General features: G+C 31.0%; 1 protein-coding gene across 11 annotated transcripts; it reads right to left on the reverse strand.

The window, feature by feature from the left end:
- Positions 1–259: 259 nt before the first annotated feature.
- On the reverse strand, positions 260–25,726 carry LOC132912482 (bridge-like lipid transfer protein family member 1). Of its 11 annotated transcripts, none has more exons than XM_060970565.1 (51): positions 25,561–25,726; positions 24,588–24,898; positions 24,355–24,498; positions 23,947–24,266; positions 21,597–23,872; positions 21,249–21,535; positions 20,876–21,179; positions 20,611–20,796; positions 19,642–20,014; positions 19,068–19,571; positions 18,730–18,988; positions 18,296–18,643; positions 18,143–18,219; positions 17,738–18,074; positions 17,485–17,663; positions 17,182–17,407; positions 16,722–17,110; positions 16,484–16,645; positions 16,285–16,410; positions 15,188–15,326; positions 14,269–14,511; positions 13,558–13,814; positions 13,442–13,471; positions 12,988–13,291; positions 12,506–12,901; positions 11,920–12,429; positions 11,421–11,836; positions 10,898–11,339; positions 10,568–10,815; positions 9,806–10,500; positions 9,566–9,726; positions 9,287–9,495; positions 8,851–9,080; positions 8,538–8,756; positions 8,383–8,454; positions 8,162–8,317; positions 7,909–8,088; positions 7,629–7,830; positions 7,124–7,506; positions 6,647–7,056; positions 6,234–6,563; positions 5,856–6,164; positions 5,574–5,766; positions 5,252–5,481; positions 4,884–5,168; positions 4,615–4,803; positions 4,318–4,524; positions 4,101–4,124; positions 3,317–3,447; positions 3,034–3,230; positions 260–2,962 (listed from the first exon to the last, which is right to left on the reverse strand). In XM_060970565.1, exons 2-51 carry the CDS (start codon positions 24,838–24,840, stop codon positions 2,743–2,745), a joined length of 14,967 nt encoding a protein of 4,988 aa, XP_060826548.1. In that variant the 5' UTR covers positions 24,841–24,898; positions 25,561–25,726; the 3' UTR covers positions 260–2,742. The 11 variants fall into 11 exon arrangements, with proteins under 11 accessions (XP_060826548.1, XP_060826030.1, XP_060826115.1 ...); XM_060970047.1 differs by having other exon boundaries at positions 18,308–18,643; positions 20,473–20,796; XM_060970132.1 differs by having other exon boundaries at positions 9,299–9,495; positions 20,473–20,796.
- Positions 25,727–25,878: the final 152 nt, after the last annotated feature.

A 25,878-nucleotide genomic window follows, 5' to 3' on the forward strand; every position in this document is an offset into this window, starting at 1 on the left:
AAGTTTCAAGTAAAAAGTGTAGAAATAATTGAAACACTCCCATGATCGAGGAACTGCAAATTCGATAACTTTAATCCATGTACGTATAGCGATAGTTTCCTTTTTTTTTAAATACTTTTATTGATTTGTTCAAATAGAATAACAAATGTACAAAGAAAGTAGAACAACAGTTGACAATTCAGTAAAAGCAATTATTTGTCGAAATGAACAAAGACTATACGCCATAAATGCTACGGGGAGAGATGTTAAACATATCGTGTCTCAGGCACATTAATATATTTCTTCTAACTTGGACATGTACCAATTTCACATCTATAGATACATTATTTTACGCGCTGACACATTTGGCTAATGAACGGAAATATTTCCAGTACACTGAAAAATTAACTGTTGATTCAGTTGCTTTGTAACTTTCGATACCCTTTACTCGAAGCAAATTTTTATCATTCGAGTATGGAAATAAATAAAAAATATTTATACAAATACACCATCTGTTTTCGTAAATAATACTAGTATTATAATGTAAAATCCACTATTCTTGTACTGGCTGGATCTACCAAGTCTTTATACATATATGTATATATAATATCTTTTTTATTAAATAGAGAACGTCACGCAGGAAAAAGTCGTAACTGTGAGCAAATATACACGCACGCGATACAAGTTCCGGTGAAAATTTATATTTTTTAAATAAATTAACGAGCAACGTTCGATACGTTGGGTTAACTAAATAGATTATTAAATTTGCTAAATTTTGTCTATATATTACATTTAAAGGAACATATTTTCCGTTACTTGAACATTTTTTTAATTAAGTCAATTCAACTATATAATATAAATATTTCAAGTGTAAATATACACGATAATCTTACTTAAATCTATTAACTCTGTAGAAAGTTTCTATTAACATTGTAAATTTCAAAGTCTTATGTTATCAATATAAGAAGTTAATACTTTCAATAGAATTACGTCATTGCCGGAACTTGCATATAAAGTTATACATATATTATGATACGAATTCAATACGTACATAATATACGTATACATATGTTTTACGACAAATTTTCTGTCGTAAATAGGTATTATTGCGATATCAGCGGTCACGAACAATAACAAGCTCAGAATCACTATTTGCAATTTAGGAAAAACCTTTTCTTTTCTTCCACATTTCATAGAAATATATCGATATATGCTAAATATGCATTTAATTTTATGTATAGAAAAATCCGGCTGATCAACTTAGTTATTGCAAGTGATTAAATTGCAGTAATTTACACTTAAAATTAAATAGTGCTCTAGGAAGACTGAACCGAAGAAACTAATCTTTGTGATTACATCGGTGGGTCTATAACGTGTACACGCTCTCGAATGAAAAAAAAAAAAACCGCTTGAACAACGATACAGCGATTGTTTGTTCTTTACATACCATCTACGTTACATTTCTAACTGATTTTTACATTTCATTTAAAATACAGTATATGTATACATTGAAATCCATTATCCTATAGTAACAACTTAACTTTAATATGTACTTTAATATGTACTTTTGTTATTTTATCGTTTTAAAGTGCACATTGCAATTACAACTTGGCATCAATATGTATATATCAATATGTACTTATACGAAAAAAGTCAGACGATGTATACACAAAAATATATTACATTACATTACAGTAATAGTTTAATATGCACAAAAGCGGTTCGTAGATTGTAGAATTAAACAAAGACCTTATTCCGTCGTACGTTAAAAGATAAATTATCGTTATGCATAGGATTCACGCAAATTATCCTCAAAAATGAGCAAAAATGCCGCGACTGGTATCGATTAACTATGTATAAGTTTTAACATCCTCCCCTCCCATTCAAAAGAAAGGAGAACAGGAAAAGAGAAGACAGATTATAACTACAAAAAAAAAATTTTAAGAATCTAAGCGTAATCCCGTGAGCAGTTTGTAGAAAGACAATTCTTTTGAAAGTAGTACGTGCTAATAAAGCTGCAAAGTTTCAAGCTAGGAAAGCATTCTGCTTCCATGCATAGATTTCAATATTTCTAACACGTACAATCGTTTCAATTTTCATCTAGGCTCGTAAGTCTGCTTAAAACGCTAATATCTACACATAATACGTAATTTATAAAATTCTAAAGCTGAAAACTCGTTAAATACTTCCGATATACTAAACGTCGTACTCGAAACGCATATCGATACGATGATATATATAGATTACGATTGTGAACGGCTTTTGAGACAAATCTCCATTTCCTAGAACAAAAATTCTTTTGTATTACTTTATGAAAATATAACGAAGCGTTGTTGAACGCTGTTAATACACATATGTTTCCTAACGCTCGTTGCTGTGCCCTTGGCGTCCTGTGCAATATTTAACACGTTCGAACGAAATATCGATGATGATAAACCTTTATCTATATACCTTAATATACAATTGCTTGATTATATGTTGCACCTTATTAACACACTTCTTACAAATGTCCTTTTAATCATACACTCTCAAAATATCAATTTCACGAGTAAGAGTTTTTTCGATTCCTACACTCAACTGATCTGATCTGATCACTATAGTTTATCCTTTTATTAGCAAATTCATATTATTCAACGTTCACTTTATACAATATAAAGAAACAGTGATTTTATTAATATTACCTCCTACCAATTTGCACAAAAAAATTGCGGACATTATTATGTTGGACGATTATTGTACGGTTCCACTTTCTATTTGTAGTAATTATTTTTCTCGTTTATGTTCTTTTTGTTCTTCCGACGATTCTTCTCGAACGGCTGAGACCATCCTTAACATTAGAATGGCCAATAATTTGTCCAGAGGATCCATAAAACCTCGCTGAATCCATTTTGGTATCGTTGTACGAGCATGAGAAAATCCTAACTTTTGCAAAATGTAATCTATTCCATAAGGCTCAATGCTTTTACCAGCCCACGAAAGTAACCTTTGGTATCAAGAATAAAGATTACGTCATACATAACTTAATAGTAAATTAATGACAAATGTCATCATTACCTTACGGTTGGTTCAACATGCCACGTTTTACACCTGTACGATCGCCAATCTTTTATGAACATTTCTGCTGGATCAAACTGCTTACGTTTCTTCTCGTCTTCGGAAGTAATCGTTGTTGTAGCAGAAGTACTGCCAGTGTTTGAAGTTCCGCCTTTCTTTTCTTGAGGATCTGGACTGTGCGCTCGTGCACCCATATTCTATAAATGATTATACAACAAATACGATTGAGAAAATAAATTTTCATAACATGTAATTGCTTGGAAAAGATATAAGATATATTTACCACTTTCTCTTTTTCTTTTACATATGAAGTAATTAAATCATGAAGGAAGAAAAAGGCCTCTGCGTCTACCGTAACGAAAATGTGGTCCTCAAATTCCGTTATGAAACTACATTCAACCAGTGGTTTTTCACCTGTTAAAAAGCGATTTTTATACAATAAATTTTATAGAATATTCATCTTGTACTAATTTTAACATTGCATTTTAAAATATGAATTAATACTTTCATGATGATATACATATAACTTTTTAAATATTCCAAAAACTACGTGTCTATGTGTCAATACAAATTCGTCAATTACAAATTCATCTAATTCATGTAATGAATTCTATACTACATCACATAATTGTAACCTTTATGCTTTTCTAATATAATACTGAAATATAATATTTTAGAATGAAAATATTTATAGAATAATAACCTATTATAATATTGGACGGCATTAGTCTTATCCTTTTATATTAATAAAAACTATATACTACAACTTTATTATTGTAAGAAATGTATATTTTAAACATTAATACCGCATTAATAATTTTATTTTGTGCGGATCATGCATACTGAATATGAATTTGATCATATAGATTAGTAATTACAAAAATTTAAGTCTAGTCTTTAGCACTTATTGAACATTTCATGCAAAATAATTTTTAATATAGTACTCTATATGTTAATAAAGCATTCAATAACCTGGTACAGTGTACAAATCAACCCATGTTATTAATTCCAAATTAAGAATGCTCCTTACCAAGTTTTATATAAATCAATTCTCTTTTTATACTTACTATATAATATATGTTTAGGAGCTCCTAAAAATATACAAAGGAAACAGTTGCAACACATAATTTAAAGAGAAAAAGTTCCTACTGCAGCTTTCATATTTATAAATACAATCGTATTATATATTAAACATGTGTCATCAGGCACATATTTTGTTATATCATTAGAATTCTTAAATATTTTGACTTAAGTTGGATAACAGTAAATAGAGATGTTACGTACCGACAACAATTGGAGTTTTTGCAGTTTGCAGATGTTCCGTTTTTAGATGTAACTGCAATGATGGTAGAGCAAATATAACTTCTCTTCCATGAGAATGTTCTTGTAATTTTCCAGAAGTTGTTGATGTACTTCTCCCACGAGTTATATTACTACTATCAGACGTACTGTCTGTTCGTTCTCTTTCAACACACGGAAATCGATCTACAGCTGTACATTAAAGTGACAGACATTAAGGTACTTTCATTTATATTCTACTACTATCAAAATAAATTTATTTTCAATACATTTATAGCTTACCATCTATTTCACTACTAGCAAACGCATAATGAAACCATTCTTGCAATGATTTAAATTGTGGTGGGAATAATACACTACGACTGAATCTGCAAACAGTAGCCATAGAATGGTGTCTTGCATGTTGTTCTTGTTGTTGGCCTAAACTGATGGTCAATGTTTGCACAACATGAACATCACGTGTATTTGGGGCTGTCGAAAATATCATTATTAAACCATTTTGAACAAAACACAAATTTTAGTCAATTATACTTATATATAATATTCCTTACATTCAACGCTTGGAATTTCTTGAGCTTCAGTAGTGAAACTAATACATGGCTCTTTTAGTGAGAATAGTGCCCAATTTTTACTTTTGAAATTAATTCCATGGAAGCACGCTAAACTAATGTTGCAGCCATGAAGTTCCATTGTTCCTCCAAGTACAGTTCCTGTTGATGGTAAAGAAAAGCTTAAACTACCTAACTGCAGACCAGCTACTTGGGCTAATACACCTTGCCAATGTCTGTGATGACGAGCATCCGTCACTGTAGTTGTTTGATTTGTGTTCCATGGACCTGTAATATATAATTTTAGAAATAATTACATTATATTGATTTGAAATACACATAACTCAACTATATTAAATATGTAGGTTTACCTTCATTAGAAATTTTCCTTCTTTGAGTTCTTTTTCTAAAGCTACTATTATTTACTCTTTGATGTCTTGGTTGTAAGGAACTAAATACTCGTTTACTACTTTTAAATTGTTGACTGAAAAACTCATCTAATTTATAATACATTTTTAATAGATCTGCTGTTGTAGATTTACTGATCATAATCTGCAATTGATCCCAGCCCAGGTCTCCATGCATAAAAATTACCGCAGGTCTATTAGGAGTGATATTTAAATAAAAGATTATATAAAGATTTGTTTAATTATTATCTAGTAATTATAAAAATATAGATATAAGATAGATAACCTTCTCGTTGGCATAAAGGCATCTCCATTATTGTTACGATTAATTTTCCATTCATCCCTTAATGTAACATCCAGTGAAGATACTCTAGACATCAATACACTTGTTCCCATATAATCCAATCGCAATTCTAATGCAAACAGTTTTAAACCTACAGTATGATCGGGTTCTATACCAGGTTCTTCTCGAATGTGTACTACAAGTATATATATATACATAAGTAATACAATTAAATAAGTAAAACTAATATATTTTTTAGTATAAATTTGAATATTAATAACATACTGTATGTATCAATTTCACTTAATTCAATGACACCACCAACAATACCACCCTTTGCATCCAAACTAGAACCTCCTAATCCAATGCCTATATATAAATTCTTATGTCCAGTGCTACCTATAGACAGTCTTCCATCAGATCTAAAATCCTTTGTCATCCATGTAACATTGCCCATGACATTACCCATGTTCATGTGAACATTCAAACGTGTGAAATTTATGGCGAATAGTACTAATGTTTCCCATGCAGATTCTCTTAATTTAAGCTCTGACGTTTGTTTATCAGAAGTAAAACTCCATCCTCTACCGATATCTAGTATTAACATATGTATATTGGTATTAAAAATCATTTGAAATGATTGTTAAACATTTTATAAAATACCTTTCAGTCGTGCATGTTTCGGTATATCACTTTCTAAGCTCAATCTTAATTTGTCCCTATTCAAAGTTGGACTTCGTTCTGGAGCACTTTTTGATAGTACATCAGTACCGTGTCGATCATAGTGTTTTAATAAAGAGCTACCCATAACTGCCTCTTCTTGATTCAGAGAAGGACTACCGTCACCCTCAGAATATGCTGTACCTGAACTTAAATCTCCTAAGAATAATCGACGTACTATACTACGTCTATACCACGCTTTTGGGAAAGCCAATATTTCACTTAATCTTCGCATATCATATTTAAACGAAGCAGACCCAATGTCAACAATTGCTGAAAAATTGTGTAGAAATATTTCATTAATCCCTTCGACATGTGTTAAATAACATTTGGATATAAAAAGAAATGATACATACTAGAAAACCGAATAACTGCACGACTAGTATCTGACATCTTCTTCAATTGTTCACTTTGAAAATTTAATTTACGACTTCTTGACATATGAAATTTTACAAATGCGACATTAATACTTAAAGAATCTTTTCTTTCGCTATCCGATAAAGGTGACCATTGTGCTTCTTTTAACCCAGTTTTCTTCCCACCACCATAAGGATGAAAAATATAAACAGAAAAATCAGCAAGACATCCGGTAACTGATAATCCACCAATGGCTGAACCAGCTTCTTTTCCAGTAGGTTGTGTACTTGGAGATTTGTACTCTCGAAACTCTATGAGTTCTTCTTCTGCTCGCTTGGACGAAAACACTATATCAAGGGACGGCAATTGCAAAATACATTCCACTCGAGAAACCGGTAAACAAGAGAATCTGAAATGATGAACAATTATAATGACTAATAATTATAAATAAACTAATAAAATTATTTGAAAATTACCTAAACGTAGAAGGTTGCATATGAAAATATACTATCACATCGACAGGGAAACTCGCATAAACATAATTGCTGTTTGCTGCAGTAGCAGCCCAAGATGTGCTTTCCGCATTTTCCAATGGAAATACTGTATTTGTTTGTGCATTACTATGAAAATGGGTTTTACTTGGAATCGGTTCTAACGTTTGTTCCAAAAATTCAAGGATATGTGGACTTATTATAGTTTCTTCTGGTATACTTTGAAGGGTCATCCAAGCAAATAAACTAGCCTTCTTAGTACTAGATTTTTTAAACGCAGTTACTGATGAAGGATTAAGCAAGCTATTGTCTGATGATACACGGGGAGACACAGATTCTTCTGGAAGTGTTTTAGATTCATAATGTACCTGTAATGAAATTAATTAAAAAAAAAAATTAATTTAGAACATGTAAATACAAGAACATATGTACATATGTGTACATATATGTACCTTTAACATCTTATATATATGCAACAACATATTTTTACCTTTACATCTAAGCCAGGAATATGAAAAATTGTTAAATCTACTAAAGGTACATTCGTGTGTTGTAAATATCGTAGTCGAGATGTACTTGCAGTAGATGATTTTTCTTTGCTACTTAAATGTTTCCTACTACTACTAGGACTGCTTGGTTGAAATTCAAATGTACCTCCAGAACACGATCGCTCTTTCTTCATTCTACTCATACTATAAAAAGATATTCATTTATATTAAATGCATAAAACATGCGCAATAAACATTAAATTAGTTAATAGATAAATATACATTTTAATTTCATCTTCTTTTCCTGGATCTTTTGTGTGGAGTACACATTTACCACTATTAATTAGAACTTTTACATCAAGTTCAAAGTCTATATTAGGTTCTTGAGTTTTCTGAGGTGTTATGTACGGTGACGAAGTTGATGAGGATTGTTCTTTTCCAAACGAATCAAGTAGTGGTGCGCTATGAAAATTAAAACTTAGAAAACATAATATATTGTATTCATATCTTATCTATATCACATGCTCATACATACTTTCCTTCCATGCTATCATAACTCGATGTGTAACTAATATCTCTGCATTTTTTTCTTAATTCAACTCGTTCTCCGTCTATTTCAATAGTTTCTGGCCACTCTAATTCTCCTTCTGGCAAACTTAACTCAGAACCAGCACTCGGAAGCGATGATTGTCTACATAACATCGTTATTTTAAAAATGATGGTAATAAATATATTAGAATTATTTGATAAACATACCTGCCCATTGTATGTGTGTCACTAAAAGTAACACGTGGTCCGCTTAGTCCTCTCACACGAAGGGAGGCAGATCTTTAAATTAATATATATCACCACATAAAATTTTTCGAAAACAAAGATAAAATATAGCTTTTATAAGTGAAAATATACGATACCGGCTTGGACCGCTTCTAGGACTACTTTCATAACTAGCGGAATTTGCTGAATTGACTTCTAGATTCATATCTTCAGGACTTTCGAGCTGATTTTCGAGTGTTGGTGAGGGTACAATAAACGAACGCGATCGATACGTATTCGGTTTTCCACCCAATCCTAATTTTCCTTTTATTCCTGAAGCCTTAACCGACTGTCTCCTTAACTTCTGGATCATATCTCTATAAAATTTATATAGAAATTTTATTTTTACGTACTAGTAACGTACTGCATTATATCTTAGAGCAATCTAAAATGTGTTTCATAAGTTTATACCTTCTAAAGTCTTTGAAAACCATAGCTTCCAACTCATGTAGACGCTTCATTTCTTGTTCTATTGTTCCGTGAGAAGCACCCAGTGACCGTAGATCGTTTATAATTTTTGCCTGTTCATTCATCTCTTTTTCTATTAATTTTGATCTCTTCTTCGCATCAAGCGTAGGATCAAAAACAAACGCTGGTAGACTGTCTGTCCAATTTTTAGATTTCTTCATGAGTATACTCTCCTACAAACATTCAAAATTCGATTAATGAACAATACACATATCATTATGCAGCTTTAAATAAAAAAAATTTATGGATATAAGAAAATAAAAAAATTATGTATTCTGTGAAAATAGTCTTAATAATTGATATCTAATTTCTAATACATTACCCAATAAAAGGACCGAAAAAGGTACTATAGGATGAAATAAATATAATTAAACCATACTTTTTTCTTAACCTGGCTAGTACTATTATCTGGTTGATCTGCATCATCGCTATCATAATCTGCAGGTACATGAATATCATCTTCTTCAGAACCAGTCAACATTGTTAGTGTATGTCCAAGTGCTGACAGTTGTTGTCCTACATTAACATCTAGATGAATATCAACACCTTCCATTTGCCATTGTACATTTAAGATCCACTTGGCATTATCTAAAAATAATTACATTGCATTATCCATTCCCAACAAAAGTTTGTTCAAATAAAGTTTTATTCTTATTACCAGACTTATCTTGTTTTTGTGCAATTGTTCTACTACATACTTCATAAGTGCCTTCAGATACCATACATAAATTCATTATACTACTATCAGTTATATCTGGTTTCCAATCATCCAGAGAAGTTTCAAAATCATCAGCAAATCTTAAGCACAAACCCATAAATCTGTAAAATGATAATGTATTCATAATCAATTCGTTCATAACGTTTATTAAGAATTGAATAATTAATAATAACATTATACCTTGCTTTACTAACTAAGCTACCACTGCTGCATGCTGATATGCTTGTATTTTCTAATGTCACTACTACAGCACCCCTTGATTCGCCATCATACAGTCCTCTGTTCATACCCCAAGTGGGTGGCAAGGGATTAAGTGGTAAACAAATACCCATATCATCTACAGTCAATTGCAAAAACAATGTCCCCAAATGAGGAGCACTTAATTGACTCGTTATTTGACCAAATGGAACTTTTTCAAATACTTGCTGTGTGGCTGTTAAAACTTCTTTATTTAAGTTAGCTCTCTTCTCGTTCCAATATTCGTACGCGTTTTTATAATTTAGCCAAACAAGTATAGCTTTATCAATAGCCATTGGCTGAATATATATTAATGGACGCTTTAGCGTAATTAATACTACTTCCTTATCTTCACCTTGTGCCGTTTCTTCTTGAAAAGCGTTTCTCAATCCTACTCTGGTATTAAAAAAGGCAAATTGCTGAAATTCTGGTTCTGCTTCTTCAAATAAAACATTTTTTAGTAATTGTCCAAGACTTAAATTAATGTCAACTTGTGCTTTCCCAAATAGCTTCATGTATGGATTTGGCTGAGTAGCACCAGAAACATTTTGTACTCTATTAGATAATTGAAGTTCAACAGCTCCAGTTTCCAGTCGAACTGCCGAATTTGTTGGGGTTGTTGCCGTCAATTGTATCCTCTATATATAATACGAAGAATATTAAGTATTACAAATTTCAAGTTATTGATATTAATATAACACTGACCTTAATGCGAATAATTAAAGTAAATAATATCCTTTTTACAGTCGCATTACTTGGCTCTTCATCTTCTAACCACAAAGGAACTGGTTTCTCTCCACCATAAACTTTTTGTACAACCTCATTTACTTCTTTCATGAACACTTTTTGTACGAATACTAAATGATTAAGAAGATCTGTAGTCAATGAATGTTCAAAAACACCGATATCTGCCGTTGCACTAAGATAGCTGCCTTGTCTTAATACAACACCATCTACAAATTACAAGAAGGCTAATTCAATATATCTGTATCATAAAATGTATTACACAAATCTGTAAAATATTAGATTACTAACCAGCTAATTTACTATCATTCATGTTACTGTTACCATCTTGAATATATTCTGCAGATACATGTACTTTAGGAAGTTCAATGCTAGCTTCGGAAGGTAAATTTGCTTCCGTCACTTGAAGTTTCGTCGTAAAACTCAAGGTATGATGAGGCAGATCTATCGTGAACTTAGCTTTACTACCAGTTATACCGGAACTAGTTACCTGATCCATTTTATACTGTGCTTGTAGAGATGGTAACAGCGCTGCTGTTATACTCAAACTTTGAAATATTATATGAAATTGCATTACGATTGGTTCTAACAAACTAGATACAACTTGTGGTTTTTCTAAATCAACTGATGGTGCTGGTGCATAATGATGTGGACTACCAGGTACTCCAGTATCCACCTCGTCCTGTTGTTGACCTCTGGACATTCTTGAGGATGTTCTTGTTACCCTAAGTTCCTGAACATTTTTTATTATTTAGAATTATAACGAATTTAATTACCATCATTATCACTATAAAAGATGAAGTTATATATTTACTTGTAAAGTCGATGATAATTGTTTACTGCCTCTGGTCATCATGCCATGTAAAGCTACTGGATGTTGTGGAATATCTATGTTGACGGCGCCGACAGTCAGTAATCCACTATTCTTATCTTTTTGTCGCCTGCTAATACTCGAATACAAAGCTTGTGATTTGCCTACAGTTACTCTAACAACCGTTTGTTGATTAGGTGCAACACCTTCTAGTAAAACAATCATTGTTCTACCAATTTGACCAGTCAAGCTACATTCTAAGCTAGCAGGCCTTGATTTCTTGCGGCATGTAAAACTTGCATGAAGACTCGTTATTTCTGCTTCAAGTTTCAATCCACTGAGAGTAGCTAATAATCTGGTCCTATGTATTCGAGCAACTCCAAAAATAACTAATCTTGTCCGTTCTCCCGTAACAATATCTATAATATATTGTTATGTATACACAATTAATGATAAAATTTAGTTTTAAGGTAAGTATTAGATAAATTAAATTAGTATTAACTTAATTCTCGTGGAAGTGGCACAGGCGTTGAACTATTTTCAGCATTCAGTCCTTTCTCAATATCTGCATCTTTCGTTTCATTTAATAATTCATATTTTCGACCACTTTTATAATGTTCTGAAGCGTCCGCTGGTATGGAAAAACGATGTGTAATAGTCTTAGTCTCTGGCCGAGTAGCATATAAATCCAACAAATAGTAGATCGTTTTCCAACATCGTGGCGTTAAATGTGTTGTATCTTTGCATTTATCGGGAAGTACACAAAATTTGTCTAAACCAGATCCACTTGGACTCGCTCCAAAATTTGGAGTTATTACTCCTTCGCTTAAATTAATATATCCTTTTACGCTTTTTCCTGTACTACGTAGTTTTTGAGCGAAACTTTGCGGTCGAGATCGAATACTCGCACCAGGTGATATAATTTTCGAAAGATTGGGTTCAAAACTATTACGAAGTAATGGGACATCTATCTTTTTACCTTCTAACAAAAGTTGCTCTTGTAAATCAGATGCTGTTGAAAAAATAAGAATATGTTAAATTCATATTTAAGCATGTAGTTAATAAAAAATAAACAAAATAATGTTTACTTGAAGATGATCCATTCTTTACTGCTGTATCATTAACAATTAAATTATTGTTTCGTTTACTTTCTGGTTGTTGTTCTTTTAGTTCCATTTGTGTTTCTTTAACATTTTGATACATATTACTAATTTGATGCAATAATCTGAGAAGAGGCATGTTTACTTGTTGACTAATGTATCGTATATTTAAACTAAAGTTCACAACTGTACTTGTATGTTTCTTCAATTGGCCCCGAGATATATATAATACAGTTTGCTTCTGAATCATATCATCTACCGCCATATCAGCCATTTTCTTAACATCAATATCAATGCCGATTTTCTCGCACAAAAATGCCGGTGTCTCTGGTGGTATATCCAGATGAAATTTTGAATTTCCTTTCTTTGTTTGGTACTTATTACCTAATATATTGATTTAAATTCGCAATCATTCCCATTTTGAACAATATTTGAAATTGATTCTCAAGCAAATATTCTTTTTTACATACCCTTTCTTTTATCTGTTACTTTTCCGAATTCACTGACAACTATATCAATACGCATAGTTTCCATATTCCCTACTAGAGATAAATTTGATCCTAATGAGTCTAAGGAAGATACATTGTTTATATTTCCTGACCCAATGGCAGATAACATTTGTTGTGGCATAACAGATAAGGAAGATAGAAGTGGTTCAAAAATTAAATGTGCATCTAAAAGTCTAAGTGAATCTTTCATAGGATAAAGAAGAGTACCGCTATGAACATCAGAATCTTCTGTGTCATCTGTTGTCATTGTATTGATCTTAGAATCCTGAAAACATATAATCATTATATTAAATAAAGAAACAAACGAGTATACCCTAAAAATAGAATAAAAATTCTTAAAATAATTCATATAATAATATATAAAATAGAGCTTGTTAAAGGCAATACATTCAATTCTACAATAAATTTGAAGTACCTTTAAAGACTTTTGCTCTGCGCGAAAGACCTAAGATAATAGGAGTAATGAAAATGTATTGTATTATAAATATTTTTTCTTGAACCTTTTTATGTGTAATAGGAGATTTTGCTTACCCAATTTCCCTTTAAATTGTTTTTATCATTATCCTTTATAAATTCTTGTTGTTTAGCCATCCAGCTATACAAATCTTCACCAGTATTTAAAGGTTTATTGGAATGATGACTTGTAGGAGATGTAACTTGGTCTAAACTTCCAGTACTATGTTGACTACCATGTCCACCTCCAGAATAGATACTTGGATTAGAACCCAATTGATGAGAATGGGAAATGTGAATTTGCGGTGTCTTCTCTTCTCGCAATGTGCCATAACCTAATGTAAAACTCTACTTGTATATACATTATTTTTATGTTATTAAAAAAGTACAATACATTAACTGAGAAAGTAAAGCACAAAATACTATTAGAGGAATAGAAATTCAGAGTTAGATAAACAGAAACAAATATAAGATAGATACTTGATAAGCGCTACAATGAAGTAAAAAGCAATACACATGAGAAACAAACTGATATGATATGATAGTGCTAGTCACATAGTGCTAAAGTTGAAGAGCAAGGCGATACAAACTACAAAGAAAATTAATGATACATATTCATTGCAAACAAAACAGTCTATTCACTAGAATATTCATTTCAACCATTTAAATCTTTTACTTTCTTTGTCCAGGTAAACCTTCCATCAATAAATTGAATAAACTTCTAATTTACTTATATCATACTAATGTATAGACTGTTTGTGCATAATCATTTAATCGTCTTGCACTTACTTATATTATTTGGTTCCCGAGTTTGATTGAATAACCCACCACTTGCAAGCAATGGAAAAACAATACTCGCTCGTGTACTAGCAGGCATTTGCGTGGGTTGTAGTGATTTTCCTTTCTTTAGACGAACTACTGGTGGAGAAGGGGAGGTGAGTGAATCTGGGCCTGGATCCGGTGTTGCTATGGGGGTTGTATCTTTTCCCCGAGGAGAACTTACAGGAACCGTCAAACCATCACCACAAATACCTGGTCATTCCATATCAAGCCATGATTTTTGTTTAGAAAGCTGATGACTATACTGTTAATATATGTTTGAAGAAGCATATTTTAACTTTAATAACGTATAGTGCTATATTTATTACAAAATGTATTTGGTACTTCAGTTTCTATAAATAGTATTCTTAAGAGTGTAATTAAAACTTAAGTAGGAAAAATGTCTTATATGCAAAGACTAATAAGGACTAGTATACTTAAAAATTTGATAAATATTTGACTTAAAAATTTTTTTGATGTTAAATATCTAAATAACAATTATAAAATAAATAACTTGTCCTACATGTAAATTAAGAATTTTGATAATAATATCAATGAAGAGAGAAAATTGGACAAAAGTAGTATAAGCAAGCACATGTTATACATATTATACATGTATACATAATTTACATGTAAATATCATACAAGTTTTTAATAGAAGATTAATGCTGTTGTGTGACACATACTATAATGTGTCTATGCAGATTAAGATATTAAGCAATTATTAAAATTATGATTTAAAGCAGATGCTAAAAGCTGCAGGTGTATTAAATTGAAGTTTTGCAAAATATCAAATAATCTAATAAAGTTATATCAATAAAAAGATACTATACCAATTATCTTCATAGATTATATGATTAGAACCTTGTTTTAATTTAACTTATAGTACCTGTACTTTTATCTTGTCCAGTCTTGGCGTGTGTATGCTTGTGCATATGGTCTGTGTGAATTAACATAGCACATTCATCTGTGACTTCCTGATCATCAACTTCTCCTGCGCTACCCTCACCATCAGTCAGCAAATTTTCCTGTACATGAATAAGTCAAGTCCAAAATGTTTATTTAATATCTTCAATAATGAAAGTCAAAATAATTTATTTTATTATAATCAATGATAAACGAAATAAATATCAAAGTTGTAATTTCCAATATATTAAAATATAAAATAGTTAATGGATAAAGAATTGTGAGAATAGTTTTCAGAAGATTTTGGTTTCAGAAGTTTTGAATTTCACAGGAAGTCTTAAAATTATAACATAATTTTTACATATATATAGTATTTTCAGTTAAATATTGCATAAGCTCTGAAGAAACCTCCACCACTTAAGATTCATACTGCCAAATACTACTAATTTTTACTTACAAGGCAAGATGAACATTATCTTATTTAAACACAATATAAATTAAGTAAAATACATATATCAATGGCATACATATATAAGTTCTGTTAATAAACACATATGCATCATTGCAAAGTAGCACATTATATTATATTAAAATAGAGTTAATAGTTATTAGACAAAGCATGTAAGTATAAATTTATTAAAGTGAAAGTAGATTTTTATATAAAAATGGTTTGCAAAGATATTGTGTTAGAGCTACTTCTTTGAATATATTTTGAAAATTCTTACTGAATTTTACATTGCAATCATCATCCTGTACATCCGTGTTTATTTGCTGAAAAAAAAAATTCTCTACCAAATTATGTTCCCCATAAAATATATTATGAACTTCTGAATGAAATAGAAAGCTTCCTTTTTGATGTACTATAATGCTATTAATATAAGAATTATGTTTTAAAATTATTGCCTAATAAAGGATAAATGAGAAATATTACATATTAGAAAAGTAAAATGTTAATAATTGTTTAAAGAAAAATATTAATGTAAGAAATATAAAAGGAACAAAGTTATATGAAATTCCATTCCCATTCTAATTTAATTTTTAATAAAGACATTTAAGTATAAAAACAAATAATGTCCATACCTCATCTGGGTCTGAGACTGCAAATGTGACATTCAATGGTTTAACATGTTTGGTTTTGTAATTATGTTCCAATAATAGTGGAGTATAGAGAACATTCTTCCATTGTCTGCTCAATACTATAACTCCCTAATAATATATACATGAGTGCATATATGAAATAACTTAAAAAAGATTAAAGTATATTTATAATATAACTTACTTGTCGAAGTGTTGATAATAAAGGTAAATCTGATTCCTTTAAGTTAGCTTCAATGCTTTTTAATTCATTTAATAAAACATAATTTTGTAAAATTGTACATAATTGACAAGATGGATCTTCTTGTAGTGTTTTCGCTAATGGGGTTAATCTTCCGTAACGGCTCTATAAAACAAATAATAACAATTTTGCTAAATATAATAAATTTAGTTAAACATACAACACATACATAAATACATACTTTAGTGGGCATGTGTGTCGCCTGAACATCTAATGCTTCTGCCATGAGACAAGCAACTATAGCAGTTGATCTTCGATACATAGTTCTAAACATGTGTACAATTCGAATTGCAAACTTATTGCTAGGATTCATCCAAGCATTTATAGCAGGTGATGCAGTACTTAGTAGATTCCAATCTAATCGAGTATAATCAATTTTTCTTGTTATGGGTGTACGGGGTGGTGCTGCAAAATTAAACCATACCGTTTTTAATTCTATAATACAAGAAACAGTATTTCCATTTCCTGCTTTTGAGGCGAGACTAGCACATGTTGCACTAGTATTTATTTGTGCTCCATTATGCAAGTTTGTCGAAGCTGTTTCTGGCTCAACTATAGGTGCAGTAGAAGCTGTAATATAATAAATAATGTAGATATATAATATTTATTAAGAATCATTTAATTTACAAAACTAAATATACCAGCTGCATTGTCTAATTCTTCTTGACTCTTTACACTATCCGTATAAAATATTTCGGCATCGACCTTTTTACTATCATTTCCGTTTTCTCCTTTTTCAAATTGAGATCTTTTTACTACTTTCAATTTGACACCTTCTAAACCACATTCAAACATTATAAAACCTAATCTATCTTCTCCGCTACCGAGGGTAAATTCTTCTGTTGCTTGTGGAGATCCAGATTGTTTCTGGAATAAATACACTTCTGATGAGGTTTAGACAATATATAGTACTAAGAATAAATTATAAAAGATGAAAAACATACACTTTTCTCTTTGTCATCTGTAAATTGATGTAAATAATAATCAACACACTTTAGTGGAGAAGTTATTCTAGTACATGTGAATAACACTCTTGAATAATGAGCAGGAATTGCTGTTATAACAGCATCTTTTAATATTGAAGATTCATTTCTAAGTCTACGTAATTGTGAATGAGCTTTTCCTATTATATCAATTATTTAAATTAGTGTTATACAATAGTTTACAGTTATTACAGTAATATGTTACGTAATTTACCTATATTTAATGTAACTACAATTTCTTCTTGCTGTTTCTCAGAGGTTTCTATATATACTGTTTCTCCACTTCCAATATCTGCAACCACAGCAGCAGTTTGGTGCCCAGGTAAAAATGCCTTGCTAATTTTGTTAACTTTCTTTTGATTCGGCAATACAACTGGTTTATGAAATGTTTGAACTACTTCTCGGGCTTGTTTTCCAATATAGAATCTTGCTGTCACATCATCAAAACAGATGGCGAATAACGATACACATGTTAAATCACGAATGTTTTCAAGAGCAGAAAAAGATATAATTTCTTCAACAACCGAGGCTTGCAACAAAGTTATGCTCATCTAAAATTAGATTAATATACGTATAAAATATTTCATAAAAAAATTATATATTGTAAATTATTAATCACCTTTGGTAAAATAATACTGCCCTGTACTTGTGTCATGATACTTTCTTCATATACGTTTGTTTGTAATGCAATTTTACCTGTTATTAAACAGTATGAATGTTAACAAATATATATTTACGCATTACAAAAGGAACCGAATGTAATAAAACTAACGTTTATCGTCACCTTGACCATTTTTTATATTTCTTTCAGCAGTGGATCGTTTTGAACTAGTTTGTACTTGACTCCAATAAGATAAACTTTGGTCTTGTTTTAAAATATTAGCATCTTCAACCTTTCCAATGCATTCATGATGAAGATGGTTTAGAATAGTTAATGGGTGTAAAGTAGCTAATGTTGGTATAATAGCATCAATGAAACGTTGTAACGATTCTAGTATCATAGGACTTAACATGATATCTACATCTCCCTTAAACTTTACGATAACCGTTGTTCGTGATCCATTTTCATGTTGCACAGTTAATAATTCTTCCTTGTTATGAGTTGTATGATCTCCTTCTCCTTAATGTAACAATACAATCTTCAGCTATACATATATATATAAATATATTTAAGATAATTAATAACATAAAGGTACTGTTTATTACCTTCCATATGATTAATAGTTGTATTATCCCAAAGGTATGGATGTGTAGGAGTTTTATTAGATGAGTTGGCTACAGGTGAGCCATCAGATCTTGTAATCATTTTTAGCGAAGTAAATCCTTCAGTAACAGTTTCAAATTTCGGTACATATCTGCCACCAACATAAACTAGCCTACCATCTTCAGTACGTTGAAAAAGTGGTGTAGTAAATGCAGCACTTCCTGCTGGTATTGATGATTGACTCCAATTTGAACAACGTATCTAAAATTAATTGTATATCCCATATAAATTGCATCTCTCAGACACATTGAAAATTTAAGATTCACGAGTTTCAAACTACCTGAGTTAAATGGCTAACGTAGCTTGACATGAGAAGTGGAGAATCAACAATTGGCTTATTTACTTGCATATGTAAATTAACAAGGGTAACATCTTCTTGCGAAGATACAGCTGATATGAAACTGGTAGAAGAAACAGAATGGCTATCGGATGAATCACGTAATCCACCATTTCCACTGTTTGAATCAGTTTCGTTTTGAAAGCTAGTATTTCGATTTACTCTAGGACTTCGTTTCGTACTTATTGCCTGTGGTTTTGCTCTCTCTAAAGTATGTGCTTTTTCTGATACGGAAACATTCACATTTGTTGAACTTTCTACAATAGACAAGTCTGATGAAAACTTTTTTTTCATGCTATCATTACGATTTAATACTGAGCCAGATCCAACAATAGATTGACGTAAACTTGATGTGCGACTTCCGCTCAAACCGTGACTTGTGTCCTCATCAGCAGAATAAAAAGCTTCTGAATGATTTTCTGAAGACATAGATATTGTCCGTTGAACCTGTAAACATATAGAAGATTTAAAATATAATTAAAAATATTATTTAATTATATTATTTTATTAATCTCACTTCTTGTTTTAATTTTTCTTCAGACTCTGATTTTACATATAATGAGTGGTGAGAATCAGAGATGTTGATACTATCAACAGTTTTTATGCTTGTTTGCATCGATTCAGAGAAATTTATTTCTGTAGATACTACTGGTAGTGATTGTGGACTATTTGATTCAAATGGTTCTACGTCCGATGCATTGAAATAGTCAACCGCTAATTTAGAATCAGACACACTACTTTTTGGAGCAGTTTCGATTTCAGGAACACTTAAAATTGATTTGCTGCGTTCTGTATGCAATTTTGAATCTGAATCTAATTTTTGCGGTAGCTGTACAACAGGACTCGCGTCAACTAATCTAGAATATGGAACATCTTTTACACTGCTTCCACTGCAATAAAAAGTTAAAAATTAAAATTTATTAATATATAATAAAATAAAAATTAAATGTCTAATCTGTGAAATTTGGTAGCAATTTTTATATTTAGTTTTCTTATTATATTATTAAATATAGCATATTAGAAATAAATATTAAAAAATAAGATATTTTATATTAAAAAGATAGGCTTGCATGAAGCAGAAAATTTTCATGGAGACAGAACCCACTGAAACATAAGATACATTAAAAAATTACATTGACAAATAGCAGCATAAATGATATATAATTTTTATATTTTTGTTTATTATTGCGCAAAATTTTTATTTGAATTTTTATTATTTTTATAGTTATTCTAGATATAAATGAGCATATTATAAATTCAAAATTTAGCGTATTTGTGCCATCATGCAATATTTAAAGAAATTAATCAAATTATTAAAAAGCTGCTTCAAAGCTATTCCAAAGATTACCGCATCGATGTATACGAAAATCTTCTGCCCAGTAGTTTCCGTTCCCCACTGCATGCGAATGGACTTGCTGATGCAGTAATTAATTTTGTACTACTAGTTTCTTCGATACCGGAATCTTTATTATGATCTGTCACAGACCTTGGTCGTTCGACACCCTTTCTCGAGGTTTGTGATCCATCCTGCGTGGCAGTTATTTTTACTCCAGTAACAGGATAATCTTGTAAAGACACATCTTGTAAATTATAAGGTGATGTATGGAACACCAGTTGACCATTGTGCAATATGGATTGTCCAAATCCTTTTTCTTTTCCAGATTCGTTAATTCTATGATAATATATGAAAAAAAGTAACAAGTAGTACGCTGATAAGTTAATAATTACTAGAGTAATTAATAGATTTGTACCTATATGCAGCAACATTTATGCCATCTTGAAAATCATGGTAGCTTGGTTTAAAAAATCTTAACCCATTTCGATTATTTCCAAAAAATGCGCAGCCGCCTATACAACCACATCTTGTTGCTTTCACGCCACTTTCTCGAGGCCATAAAAACCACAAACGTTTTGTGGCCTCATCGTGTAGTTTTAAATATTTATTTTGTATTAAATGTAAATTATGTTCAGGACTTGGAAGTGAAATAGCAGCTTCTAAGATTACTGGTCCTAAAGCTACAGATCCTACTTCTAACCAAATGTCAGATCCATCACCTAAGATATATAAAACAAATAGCATTATATTTAACTTTGTATTTCTAAAGTTACATATATTTGTCATACCTGACATACGACTGCTTGCATTATTATGTGATCTGCCACTACCAGCTGTGTTGGTATTACTTGTATTTGCAAAATGATCAGCTGCTGATACAAATTGTCTTATTAATATTCTTGGTAAAACACCAGTTACCCCAGATTTTACTTGTTGACCATGAAGATTACAGGTTGACATGCGAATTGGAGATATCCAGGTATGGATAGTAGTTCCTACTTCTTGAAAATATAAATCAATTGCATCTACTGCTACTCTAGTCATTCTATATTTTATATCTTCTGAACTAGGACATCTGTAATGATATCATAATATTATTGTCTTTAAGTTTACAAGCATTAAAAATTATTGCATACCTGTAATGTTTGTCAACATCACTATCAGGACATTGTAAAGGCGGAATACCATGATGGCAATGATGTGGTAGATCTGGAGGACGTAAGCTGTTTTCATTATTTTTTACCATTAATAAAAATGTTTCCAAAGATATAATAAGATGATGCAGTTGAGGTGAACTCATTTTCCCAGTCAATTTTCCTAATTGTACTTCGATTAACCATGCATACTCCAAAGTCTCTTGATCTAAACTTCTTCCTTCATTACTAAACATTGCATGCCCCCTAACCTGCAATGCACTTAACATTAAATGTCCCTGATTTAAATGACGTTCTTTATTCGAACGAACGACGTTATCAGTGACTAATGCGATCGCTGGTGATAGGAGCAGCTGAAGCTCTGTTTCCTTATATTTCTTTTTCATTTCAAATCCAAATCGTTCCAAAAGTATAACTGGACAAGGAGGATCATTTTCTCCACAATTTTTCACTAAATGAGCTTGAATATCATGCATAGTAATTCCAACAGTTACTTCTAATGGTCGATAATCTCTTGGATCAAATGGTTTTGATTTTACATCCTCATCTTCTACAGATTCAACACTACTATTTTGCACATCTCGGTCTTTACTTCTTTCTGTACTTATCGATGTAGGATTTGTTCGACTCTGCTGCATATCGGTAAACGTTTGATAATCGCCAAACAAGTTTTCTTTTAAGTGTATAAAATTTTTTAAAAGCGATCCATATAAAATTAATATAGATGGACCAATCTCAAGATCTAAACTAACTTTATCAGGAGCTATAGACTGTGGATCAAATTTCTGATTACCGTTTCTTGTCCAATGAAGACCTGGTGATTTCCTACATCTAGGAATTCTCATTGGAGATAAAAGAATTTCTTCTTTCTCTGGTGTTGTTATATTTGCTTGTGGCGTAGGTCCCAATGGTGGACATGGATGATATGTATAATTGATACTTAATGCCACAATTGGTACAGACCAACAGTCAACCCAGCCTGCTCCTTTCTGACAAACATTTCTCCATTTTTTGTTTTTGTTCAATTCTGACAAATATATATGTGATCCATCACGTGTCATAATCTTTGCATTTTTATTCAAAGCTAACAAAATTGTACGACTTGTATTGACTTCAGGTAGATAAAACGAAAGATCAACACTTTCACCTTGAATCCAGAAACGCAAAGGTATTGTAATGGGCAAATAATCCACAAATGGAAGATCAAATGATAGTTCAAAAAATTCCCCACAAAAAGCAATGTGCGCATTTTCTTGATTCTGTGATGAACAATCAATCCAATTATATTCATTACATAATGTAATTATTTCAAATTCTTTTAACAATAAATTGAACTTCCACGTATAAGGTACAAAATGTAAAATGTCAGGTCTGGCTTTACTGGCCCAATCATTAATCATATCTTGAAAAAATTCTTTGTGCGAATAAACTAAGTTAGCTGTGGCTTTACATCCAGTTAAATTTAACATCCATTCTTGATGATCGTTCCACTTTATTGGGTAATGACATTTAACACCAAACTCTAGTGTTTCGCTTTCAACTAAACTTCGATATTGCAAACTTGTAGTGGCTTCCAAGTGTAACAGTTGACCTGTTATTTTTGTAGTATATCCATCTTGTAAAACTATCCATGGCATAGTGATCTCCAGATATGATCCAGGTCCTACATTTATATGAACTGCATTTGTTTCCCTGTTTTTACTAAAAAGTATATCAATTGTAGCTTCATTTAATGTTGATAATCTTATATCAAATGATTGAACTTGTCTTTTCTCTCCAGTAACAGGGGTTTTAGTAACTTTCAATGGTTGGTAATCATTAGGGAAAAAGAATTTAAATAAATGTTCTCTTTGTCTATCAGCCCATGGTCCATAACTAAAATCAGTGCCCTTTCCACATTTAATATCAATGCCCCAGATTGGTGGCATAGCTTCAACCATGTCTCCATTTACTAATTGAATCATTTGTGGCTGTTCAGGAACAAATCCAGGTTCATCCATGTAGTAATAAACTTCTATGTTGTTTGAACTTAATATAACAAACCCTTCACCCATATATCTAGGTGGATCATCTACCATTCCTGTATACTTTGGACTAGGTGCTAAAATAACTTTGAAATTCTCTGCTTTACATTTTGTAAAATGCATGAAATGATCGTATCGAGATGCTGCCGGTTTCGTAGAGTATACAAAATGCGCTTCTTCCACAGTTATTGATAAGGTTGTTGGTATTAACCGATTACCAAATACCAATCTGCCCTAAAATAACAGAACACTTTAAATAACGGCAACCGGAGGTATATTGAAAAATATCAATTAATTTATATACTAACTGTGCAAACATCTAATTTAATAACAGGTATTAAATCTCTCCATGTTCGAGCTATAACGTGAGCTTCTTTTTTCCTAATATTATCAACGTGACGTGAAACATCCATTGCATTTATTTGTTGACGTGTTTCATGAGTGGTATTACTAAATGATTCTGCATCATGATCATCACTATTAACATTGTGATTTTCCTCATCAGGAAACATTTGTGGTGTAAGACCAAATGTTTTTTCTAATTGTGCATATAGCTGACAGCGATTATAAACATGCAATTCAAAGCCATTTAACATAACAGAAAGTCGCGTATCGGAATGTGAAAGATCTAGAAGAAAATTTATTAAAAACTTTAACACAAATTTATATGTTATAATTTCAATCAAACATAATACAATTGTTTCTATGTAAAATACCTTCAGATACATCTTTGGGAACATAACTCCGCCACCATCGAAATATAAGCCATCCATCCTGTACTCTGATACTATAGTCTGTTGTGATATAAACTATATCTCGAAACATTATTTTTCCACTTAATGCACTTAAAGTAAAAGAGCCTAAAAATAAACAATACATATTACAATTTATAGTGGTATGTATATTAATATAAAATAAATTATTCTTATAGTATTTTTTAGGGACTTACCTACTTTAACATATCCATCCCTAATAACAAATCGATTTAATAATTTTGTTAATATATAACCAATGACTCTGCTATTATAGTAAGCTATATAAATAATCCATGAAATAGCAGATACTAATGAGCAAAGTAAATATATAAAACTGCTATCCATCTTAAGGTCATCAAGGATGACATGATCAGAATAGTTCCAAAAGGCTGGTTCAATTCCAGAGAAAGATGGAACCGTAACATTATACAGTTCATTCTCCTCCATGGTGATATTGTTTCTTTGTTACAGAATCAAGAAATATTAGTCATTTTGTAATTAATCACTGAAAGCATAAAACAAACATATTTATAGAAATAGTGAGAATACAAATATTTCTATTTAATATACTTAAAATGCTTTACTTGGAATTTCAAAAATATAATCTATAATTTATCATAACTTACTATTTTCCGCATTAATTTCTTTCATTATAACGTTGTTCAATTTTTATATATATTAAAAAGTTATTATGTACATAATTGGAATCAAAAACTTAAAAAGAAAATAGTTTGTAAACATAACCTAATCAACTGACTATAATTAAAAAAAAATTTTATGATTTATTCAGTAATCTCTGTAAACATATTATTTCAGTATATTTAGTATTTTGCTATTTATATATGATACTGTTGCATTTAACAAAATATTATCTACTAATGAGTAATAAAGAAATAAGGATCGTTTAAAGATTTGTTATCAACATAAAATAGTGACTATCACAAAAGGTAGAAGATAAAATATATACTTTGTTATACATTTATTGATACTTCGGGTTATTTAAATGCTTATCATTGAAAGCAAAATATCTATTGTATGTGTATGTATGTATGTATGTGTGTGTTCGTGTGTGTATGTATATATATATATATATAATACAAACTACATATTTTAAAAAGTACTTTATGAATAAATAGCAGGACGAATTAATTTATTTAACTAATTTACCTTTATTCGATAATTATATAAGAATTACACTCAATTTTTGTTGTGTCATTCATGGTTTTGTGTTTATCGGTACATCAGTTTTAATAGATGTCACAAAACTGTCATCGATAGACAGCGACACACATAACCACACATAACCAGTTGATTACCAGCACTAACTATAGATTTGGTAGCGACACCATAGATAAGGTACAAGATAGAGTTTACATTCTATGGAATTTCAGGTAACATTCAGAAATACCTGTTAAGTTCGTGCTGGTTAGTAATGTTATAGTTGTTCCTTAGATGGCATGAACTGTCCTAAAAGCAAAAGTTCGC

The sequence above is a fragment of the Bombus pascuorum genome, chromosome 1 (assembly GCF_905332965.1).
Source record: "Bombus pascuorum chromosome 1, iyBomPasc1.1, whole genome shotgun sequence".
NCBI lineage: Eukaryota > Metazoa > Arthropoda > Insecta > Hymenoptera > Apidae > Bombus > Bombus pascuorum.